This window comes from Phoenix dactylifera, unplaced genomic scaffold (assembly GCF_009389715.1).
Source record: "Phoenix dactylifera cultivar Barhee BC4 unplaced genomic scaffold, palm_55x_up_171113_PBpolish2nd_filt_p 000164F, whole genome shotgun sequence".
Lineage (NCBI taxonomy): Eukaryota > Viridiplantae > Streptophyta > Magnoliopsida > Arecales > Arecaceae > Phoenix > Phoenix dactylifera.
In genome coordinates, this window is record NW_024067706.1 from 491,160 (window position 1) to 501,351 (window position 10,192).

At 42.3% G+C, this 10,192-nt stretch overlaps 1 protein-coding gene across 1 annotated transcript; it reads left to right on the forward strand.

Annotated features, from left to right (window-relative positions):
- The first annotated feature begins 319 nt into the window (after positions 1–319).
- LOC113461747 (cysteine-tryptophan domain-containing zinc finger protein 3-like) lies at positions 320–1,898 on the forward strand. Its single transcript, XM_026801814.2, has 4 exons — positions 320–478; positions 575–720; positions 1,276–1,400; positions 1,525–1,898. The coding sequence occupies exons 1-4, from the start codon at positions 476–478 to the stop codon at positions 1,635–1,637; spliced, it is 387 nt and encodes a 128-aa protein (XP_026657615.2). The 5' UTR covers positions 320–475; the 3' UTR covers positions 1,638–1,898.
- Positions 1,899–10,192: the final 8,294 nt, after the last annotated feature.

Below are 10,192 nucleotides of genomic sequence, written 5' to 3' on the forward strand. Positions count from 1 at the left end.
CTATTCCGCTCTTGCTTGACATGATAAACAATATTGCCAAGCATTATCTCAGTTATTTAATCAGTTTTATGGTCCTTTTTTTAGGATAATTACTTTTCTGCACTTCCATTCAAAAATAATATTAAATTAAAAAAATTTCTTGCCTATCTTTATTAGATTCATGTATCTTTGTTGAAATAGTGTACTTGATAGCTATCCATTTTCATATCATTTTTTTAAATATTTTATATTTATTAAAAAAAATTATTATTAAAAAAAAGGCCTCATTCATTGGATTCGCCTTAGGCCCCCAAATGTATTGGGCCGCCCCTGCCTGAAACCAGGTGCTGCAGGTGAATATGGTCATGAACAGAAGAGTGATGACACAACCACGAGCTCGGACATATCCTATGATCCTGCAGATTGTTTTGATGATAGTTTGGCAGGATTTACTCTATATGAAGCTAGGAATCTGAGAAGTTCGGCTGATCGTTTGATGGTTTGGAGAATTTTTGTTTTTCTGTTCGTTCTTTGTTCACTCTGTATTCCTAACTCATTTTATATAAGATCGGTCATGATGTTTCAAATGTTGCAGGCTAATGGTGATGAAGTTGAGATCAGTGAGATCTACCTGCATGCAGGATTAAAATTTTTGAAAGGTGCATACTTGCTTGAGTGCCTCAGACCAAGGAATGCTCCAGTTGCATTTCGTGGCTACATTGATGCAGCAAATCTTTTCAAGTAAGTTATACAAACACTTCTTTGAAGTATATGTACTAAACATATCCTGTATAATGCTTGGCTTGTATTGTTATGACATTTATGCTGCTGAAAAGCTTATTTCTAACCTGGAGAACTGGAGGAACGATGTTTGTTGGACAATTGCAGTGGTAAAGTGATGTACATAAGGATTCAAAACCACTTGCCATTACGGCCTTTGTTGATGTATTGGAAGATCGCAACTTACAATTGCGAGTCAATAAGCAATTAAAAGACCTTGATATTTTTCTGAAAGAATATAGTAAATGCGTGGAGAAAGCAAACAATTTTACTCTGTATTATATCTTTTTTGCTTAATGTACATCAATAACACACAAGCTTATGTTTTCTTTGCCTGTAGTGCCGATATTGTCTGTTTATGGTTTTGGAAGTTCCGACCAAAACTAGCCCACTAACTACCCTGTTTAGAAAGTTCCACCATACAATTTTTTCGTGTTTTGAAGACTTACATTCTCACAATCTTAATAATTTTTGACTAACATCAATTTATTAACTTGAATCGTGCTTTAAATGCAGGTACTGTGCAGAAACAAATGAGAAGAATGGAAAAACTGAAGTTGCTGCTTTTGCATACAAGTGCATGGAGGTGGCATACTTAAGAGGTGCCTTTACACTGCAGCATGTTTGTTCAAGTAGCCAAAGTAATCACTTTACCAAAATCAGTTTATGATTTTTTTTGGCTTTTCTTATTAGCACCTAATTAATGCATTATTACGATTAGATATCTTCTGTTGGACTAATACTTTGATTCTCACTCCAATCCAGGTACCTTATATAAGGGAGATACCAGGATGTTATGGAATTTCGAACCAAAGAATGATAATGCATCTCATCTAAAGCAGCTCCTCAGCATTGTAAGCAATATTATCTTCTTCTAATTTTTGCTAGATATTTTGGAAAGGAAGCAGCAACTGTTTGTTCCACTAGATGTATGGTTGATTTTTTTTTTTTTTTTATTAATGTGGGGAGTGAAGGTAGGCAAGAGCTTGCTGTTAACTAATATAGATATTCAGATGATATAAAACAGGGGAAGCTAAATACCTAGAAGACAAGGTAATACAACAAAAGAAGAAACCAAACACCCTGGTGTCTAGATATAAACCTTGCAAAACAATTAAAATCCAAACCTGAAAGATGATAAGTTCCATGAAAAACCCTGTTGGCATTTATCTGCAAACAGAATTTGCATGCACACCCGCTATGGGCATGCATGTGTTTTGTAAGCCAGTGCAAAAGGATAAACAAAAGGGAAGTGCATGTGGTCAAAAGCTTATTGTTTTCCATCCATTCACATAAACTCATTCCTGATTTTGAATCTAAGAGCATAATGTAATTGAGTATACTGGTGCAATTTCAAAACATAATTCATCTTAGAAATAAATTCAAATCACACACGTTTCTTCCAGGATAACTTATATTTGCATGTGCCTTCTGCTGATTCCAGAATCACTAATTGAAGTCTCTAGTCTCTACCTATTGTGTTACAGCCGGTGCATGCTACTGCTGCAATGGATGCATCCATGAGATCTCATCATGCTCTGGAACATGCTATCAAACACCACTCTTGCACCAATGGACATGAAACCGGGAGCTTGTCATCAGTGAAGAAGGCTCTTGATTTCAGTTTTTATGATGTGGAAGAGTTTGTTCGCCTGATCACATTCTCATTGAAGAATGTAGGGATGTAGCTAGAGCACCAATTTAAGATCTGAAATATTAAAAAGCAAGTGTATAGTGTTTATGGATTTCTGTGCAGAATAGTTGCAGAACTTTTTTTCCTCAATGTGTCAATGTATATACCTGTATAGCTTTGCCAGGTCAGGACAGAGGAACATTCTCTCTTGTAATTATTGTCTTGAATATTTTTTTTTATTTTTGTATTCATTTTATTTTTTCCCCTATTTTTGTATTCATTCATTCTTTCATTTAAAGCTAAACATAAAGTTATCCTTTTATCTGAAACTGGAATTTATGGATTCTTTTCCTTCCTGCATGAAGATATATTTAATGTCTTCTCTTTTTCTTTCTATTTTTTGGGTCAGAAAAATGGTGAGTTTGCAATCATCTTGGATCAGACTTGGAACCTGTAATATCCGGGCCCAATACAGACTAGGCCCAATACTGTAGGGCCCAGTTTGAGGGTATTGGGCCAGGATGCAGGGTTAGCAGGCCCAGAAAGAATAGGCTCCCATCTTCCCCGAGGGCTGAAAAGACAGGATCACAGATGGCCAACGGAGAGACCCCCACAGGCATGCACAACCGGAGCCCGCCACCTCCCTCCTCCTCGGCAGCTGGGCCTCGAGCTGGCCTGAAGAGGGGGGGGTAGCTGGTGGCTCCCGAAGCCCTGAGCAAGGAGAGGATGCCACCTCTCCTTGGGGTCAAATCACAAGCTTAGTTTTTATAGATCTAAGCCCTGCTAACCCTAATCTTGGATATACCCTCTTAAGCCTCTAACCCTCTGATATTCGGCACCAGAGAGCCAAGCCTTGGAGCTGGAGGCGGAAGGGACCCTGCAGCCCTAGGAGAGGAAGGAGGGAGTTGCCGAGAAGGAGATACTGCCCAACTCCAGTCAACCGAATCAAGGTAAGGCTCTGTAAGTAGGGTCTCTAGGCAAGGACAGAGTGGAGGTACCCCTCTGTGGGGTATTCTCCCCTCTATTTCACTGATGAAACAGAGGGGAGGAGACTGGCACAGAGAGGAGGAGACCGGCACGGGAGAGAAAAACAGGAGGAGGGCCGTGGGCCGGACCCACGGGCTGCGGGCCGGACCAACAGGCCGCGGGCCGGCCTGAGAACGGCCCAAGCCGAGCCCAGCCGGAATCGGCCTGCGGGTGACAGGCCCCGGCCATGGCTGCCCTAGGGCTGAGGGGCAGCCAAGGGCCGCCGGGTCTGCCGTGCCGGCGACCAACGCGGCCTCAAGGCCACCAGCCCCAGCCGAGCCCCACCTCTCCGCCGGCCGAGAGGTGGTGGCGAGACCCCCACAAGAAAAAGGAAAAAGGGGGAAGAGGGAAACAGAAGAAGAAGAAAGACAAAAAAAAAAATATTAAAATACTTACCTCGGGCCACGGCCTTACCTAGCCGTGGTCGGAGCCGGTGAAGACCCCCCGGAGGAGGTCCGGCCTCGATCTCACCTCCCGGCCCTTCCCCCCTCTTCTCCGGCAACACTTCGGAGAAGGGAAGAAGGGGCCGGCCTCCCGCCGCCGTTGCCCGAGGGAGGAGCACCCTTTTTCGGCTGGTGGATCGGGGGGCGTTGCATCCCCCGGTCGTCCGCGAAGGAGAGAAGACGGTCGGGAAGGGGCTTCGGCCAGAGCGGGAGGGATTGGAGGCGGAGGAGGCCGGGAAGGGGCTTCGGCCAGAGCGGGAGGGACCGGAGGCGGAGGAGGCCGAAGAAGGGAGAGGGGCGCGCGAAAGAGGCGGAAGCCTCTGGAACCCCCTGGAAAAGGCCCTTAACGGGTCTGCCTAGCGGGTCGGATCCGAGTCCGGATCCGAAACCCGTTAGGCCTAAATCCTTTAATTCGATTTGGGTGAGTCCGATGAGGGATTGATTCCAGCCCAATCGAGTTAAACGGGTCAATTAAGCCTAATTGGTGTTGAGTCTGAACCCAATCAAGCCTGATTGAACCTGAATTAAGTAGATTGGGCTAAATCCAAACCCAATAGGAACTGAACCGAGCCCAATTGAATGAAATGGGTTAAATTAAACCCAATTGAGCTGGGCCTGAACCCCCATTTATGCAATAGTAATCCCAGCAGGTCCAATTAATTGTAAATCAGGCCCAGTCCAAGCTAATTAAATTGGCAGAGGGCCTAATTGGCTGAAAGAGGCTGGACTTAGTTTTAAATCAGGCCCAACCCTGTCATTAAAAAGCCCAATTAACCATATGGACCCAAATGGCTTTAAATGAACACCAAGGGCTTCAAATTGGCTAAATTAAAATGGGCTAAGATCCTTGGTTGGGACCCAAGCAAGTCCATGATAAGATGAACCAAATTCTATAATAAATAGAGAATAATATGATTCCTATAATGTGGTTTTAGGAATCAACGATTTGCCACCAAGACCTTGGATAACGAATTTGCAGTAAGTAATCTATCTTAATCCTATCGTAGATCTTGTATTACGTTTTATAAGATGAACCAGTGTTTTTTTATACAATTTGAATTGTATGCATGATTAGTGAAGAATGTAAGTAACCTGTCCTAATCCTGTTATGGATTATGTCATTAATGTTTTCTACGCATTTATTTTAAGTATATATGTTTCATGCATGATATGTTACAATGCATAAGTAACTTGCATGATCCCAGAAGCTATGGCTATGTATGCAACATGATGATACTGATATTTTAATCATGCATGTAAGTTTATAAAGTCTTAGCTAGCCCAAAGGCACTATAATGGGCTCAAAGATGCTACTGAGAATGACTGAGCCGCCAGTGGCTGAATAGTAACTGAGCTTGCCCCGCCAGTGGCTGAATAGTAACTGAGCTGCCCCGCCAGTGGCTGAATAGTAACTGAGCCTGCCCCGCCAGTGGCTGAATTGGAATTGGGCCTGCCCCGCCAGTGGCTGAATAGTAACTGAGCCTGCCCCGCCAGTGGCTGAATAGTAACTGAGCTGGCCCCGCCAGTGGTCGAGTCTGACTTCGCAGTAGCATCCGAGAGAAAAAAGACCACGGCATGCCGGGGGCACGGTTTGATATGCATATATTATGAAAATTTTTGTGATTTTGCACTACTGCTTTGTTTAATTTGCTTACATGTTATGCCATGATGATTATTAGATAAACATGCATGTCAGCTTCTCAAACCCTGATTTACATGTTTAGCCTACTGGTTGATCCGGTAGGATTATGCAGGATTACTTACTGAGCCGTGTAGCTCACATCTGTTTATGCTTCGTTTTCTTTCAGATCCTCATCAGTGATCGCCATCAGATATGTTTTTATTTTGTTACAGAGCTTCGTATTTTTGGAGAAGCTTATATACTTTTGTACATTTGAATAGCATAGAAGCTCTGTATTTTTTTGGTTTCAAACTTGAAGGTTGTACTGCAAACTTTTAACATATATATAAGTTTGAATCCTTGTGGCTACCTGTTACCCCTGTATGAGGCTGCGTGCTACTGTGGGCCATAGTCGGCAATAGCACGGTCGTGTCACGGATCCGGGTCCGGGGCATGACAGAACCTTACTTCATGGATAAGAATGCTAATGAGCTAACTTAGCTCTGTTTGCTGATACATTCAATATATTTATGCTGAAACTGGTGAAACTGTATTCCAGCCTGGGTATCCATAGCCAATGCAATGTTTGTTCTTCAAGAAGCATATAACAGGGATGCTCTGGGTACGGTGATTTGAAACCATGGAATCCATCTTTGCTTCTCTCTTCTCTCTTTTCTCTTCTTTCTTCTCGGAGCGGGTTCGGCGATGAGGGCAGTATGCGACTGTTGCAGTTGATCCCAATCTGGAGGATACGGACTGCTTTCCTATTCCTAGTTGAAGTGGAAGAGTTTATAAATAAATACATATCCATGACAAAGAAAACAAGTAGTTCTGCTTTCCAAGAGAGATATGGCATGGGAGAAGAGAATTCAAGTAGTTCTTGGAGACATGCGAAGAGAGTTCAACGTTGTCCTGTCCCGGGAAGAGAGTTTAACGTTGCCCTTTTCCGGGAAGATTTCAACGGTGAGAAATCTCTTCCTTTCTCTCCCCATCTTTTAGTTTCCTCTAATATCTTAATTATTGAATAATTTTTTAAAAATCATCATTTCACTTAGATTAAAAATTATCCAAATAAAGCAAAAAAACAAAATGTTTATGGCCTAGTCCTTTTCTATATACATACATACACACACGCACAATATATATATATATATATATATATATATATATATATATATATATATATATATATATTCAATCATCCATTTTTAGTGCTCTATGCATGCAAAACCGCTTGCGCCAATACATGCTAATTGTGTGGGTGATGCTGGTGGAGTGAAAAAACATATTTTCTTACTTCAAAGTTTTAGAAATGAATGAAAAGTGAACAGTCGGTATCCCCTTAATATCATCTTCATTCTAGAATTAGGTACATGATGAAGTTTGGGGCGTTACATAGCTATATCCCAAAAAAAATAATAATAACAATATGTTGCTATAACTCTTCAAGGAAGAGATGGGGATAGAACATCATAAATTTGACAGTCTATTTTGCACATTATGGGAATAAATAAAAATCATTAGTTTGTTTGGGAAATCACATCATGGGCGTTGTATGTGTTAATACTTCAGCTCAGTTATATAGTCCGCCAGCCATTCTGCCTTGACTTGCACCGGGTCATGATATAACAATACAAAAGTTTGTCAAACTAAGAGGAATCAGTCACCTTGTTATTACTATTTTTTTTATATTTAGATAAGCGGTTGTGTAGGATATGAATATATTCAAGAAAGTCAGAAAACAACATTCCTCTAATGTCCCATAGCATTTGTGTCTTAGTAGTCCATAGTACTATCTTATTACTTATTCCTTGTGATGATACGGCAAACCAATATATGGTGTTGAAAAGTCGTCACAAGAAGTGCAGCAACTGTTTGATGTTCAGAATAAAATTCTGCCGCCATTAGTTCTCTATAAATTTTTGTCGTCTCCTTTTTGACTCCATATCAGATAAGAATCAGCCTTCCGACGAACGCGTTATCGTTAGAGCCTCTTTTCTATGCTTCCCGAGACGCATCTAGATCTCCTCAAAGTGGATGGAATGGAGACCTGGGTATCCGAGGTGAAGTCCTCCTCCAAGCCAATCTGCCGCTTGATTCCTCTTCCGATAGACGTGTAATGTTGACAGCCATGAAAGGCCGCATCCGATAAAGGATTGGAATTCGTGTGGTATGTGATCACGCGAGACACAGCAAGCTGTATTAATCCTCTAGAACTGGTCAGGTATGATAGCTTTGTGTAATATGTGAACGACCGTAATTGAAAAATTGAACGTTTCCCGTACAATTTGAGAACACTACTCAAAACACAATATGCATGAACATAATATGTGTTGTGGTTCAAATTTGGCCCGAGGGTGACCACGCCGGTGGAGTCGAGGGAGCCGCCAGTGGTTGGAAGGAGAAGACGGGAGCCACCTCCTGCGCGGTGGCCACGGACCTGCACAAAGCCTCACCGATGTTTCCGGTGAGGGCCCTTCGACGATCAAATTAGAGTGGGGTGAGTTGGTCCAGCCAAAAGTGCCTTAGAAGTTACCTGACCGAGCTATTTATAGCCTCGGTGGAGTAGCCTAGGTGGCAGAGGTACCGTCAGCCCTCATCATGAGGGGGTGTGGCTCTGAGCTGTATGACGCGCAACTTAGGTTGGCTGATGACGTGCAGTACTGTCCGTTCTTGAGAACGGTAGGATGTTGACAGTCACGGCAGGATATGGCTAGTGTAGTCAAGGTGCCGTTTGATTGCTGTAGGCCGGTTATGGAGATATGACACGGTAGTATGGTAAAGTACGGTCACGTAGGTGGGTGTAGGCCTGCACATGGGTGCGGTCGTTAGCGAGATTGTTGCCCAAGGTGACAACCCAAGAGGAGGGGTGAATTGGGTTTTCTAAAAATTATGTTTCCTAATAAACTTTGAATTGAATGCAGCGGAATGATAAGATGTTATTTACTTAAGCTCTAGGCAATTACAAGTAAAGTAGTGGAAAATTAAGCTAGAGCAATTATACTATGGCTTTAGGGTGTAATTGATCTAAAATTAACTTATAGTTGTATGATCAATTTTAATCTATGTGAATGGTAACAAGTGAGTGGAAGCTAAGCAAGTTCTGAACAATCACTTATAAATTAATAGGAAACAAAGCTAGAGATATTACATAATTAAGTATGAATATAAGGCATGAAACACAAGAGATAAGGCATCACAAACACAAAGATATATAGTGGTTCGGTGCACCCTTTCACTATAATCCCTCAGATTACAGCCGATTATTTTACAAGCTCACAATCTAACTTGTTGTTTTCACGAGATCACAACGAACTCGGTCGGTTTTCACAGGCTCACCGACTAGAACCAATCCGACTATTTTCACGGGCTCACAATCCAACCCAGTTGGTTTTTTCCGGATTACCAACTACAACCTACAATGTTGGTTTTCACTGGCTCACCAACAACCCTTAACCTCTTGATTCAATTCATTGATTGAATCAAGTTACAAGATGTCAGAACAGGAGTTTAAAACAAATACAAGCTTCTCAAACAAGCAGATATAACAAATATAAACAAATAGAGTAAAGAGAAGAAGCCCTCAAATAAGTTTTGTAAATGAAGGAACTCGACTTCTTCTTTACTTGACCCTCTTTTGATTTCGCATGAGGTAGAGGATCACTAAGATAGCACACAGTTGGAGAGGAAGCTTTGGGATTCACTCGGATACTCTTCTTCTCTCTCTTTTGCTTTGAATGGCCCTTTTGTGCTTTTGGGAGGTTTCTTTTAAAATCTCTTTGAAATCTCTTTCCTATGTGTTCTCTCCCACTTCCTTAACTTCTCCCCTAGCTTTTTCCTTGATTTTATAGCTTTGGATGGTGTGGGAAGAAAGATCTAGCCGTTAGAGACAAAAATAGAGCCGTTGGAGCTGAGAAAAAACTAGCCGTTATGCCTCTCAGCGTGCTCGAGTCGACTCGGCTGAAGCAGAAGTTGACTCGTGAATAGGAGTCTGCCCGGCACTGTAACTGGGAGTCGACTCGACTATAGCTGGAGTCGACTCGAGAACTGTAGCGCTGAAAACTATTTTCTATCCTGACTGAGAGAGACGGCTCGAATGAAGTAGGAGTCGACTCGGCACTGTAGCTGGAGTCGGCTCGTGAATAGTAGGAGTCGGTTCGAGCACTGTAGCGCTGAAAATCAACTCTCTATCTTTTTCTGTAGGAGTCGGCTCATGAATAGTAGGAGTCGACTCGAGCACTGTTCCTTGAAACTCCAGAGTGCCAGAGTCAACTCTGAATTTCTAGGAGTCGACTCGAGGACTGTTCTTTTGAATTTTTCTTGGAGTTTGCTCTTCCAACTTGAATCCTTTGAACTTGAACCTTGGGCTAATGAAGTGTGGCTTTCTTCCAACTTTTCTTGAGAGCTTTTGAGGCCTTCTTGTATTTTTCCAACTTGCTATGTTCCTTGCAAAATAAATTATCTTTTTTCTTTCAACACAAACATTAGTAATTATACTTCAAGGTTTTATGATCATCAAAATCAATCTTTGGGTCAGCAGAGGCTGAGCTCGTTAAGTAGTCGCGTCACGCGTTTGACAAGGTTAGCTTGATAGGTGCTGGGAGTAGCTCGGCTTTCCGAATTCCGTGATGTGCTTGGTGGAGCGCCCCAAGCTCGAGGGTCGGAGCATATTACTGGGGTTGGTGCCCCGAGCTTGGTCGGGGCTGGTCG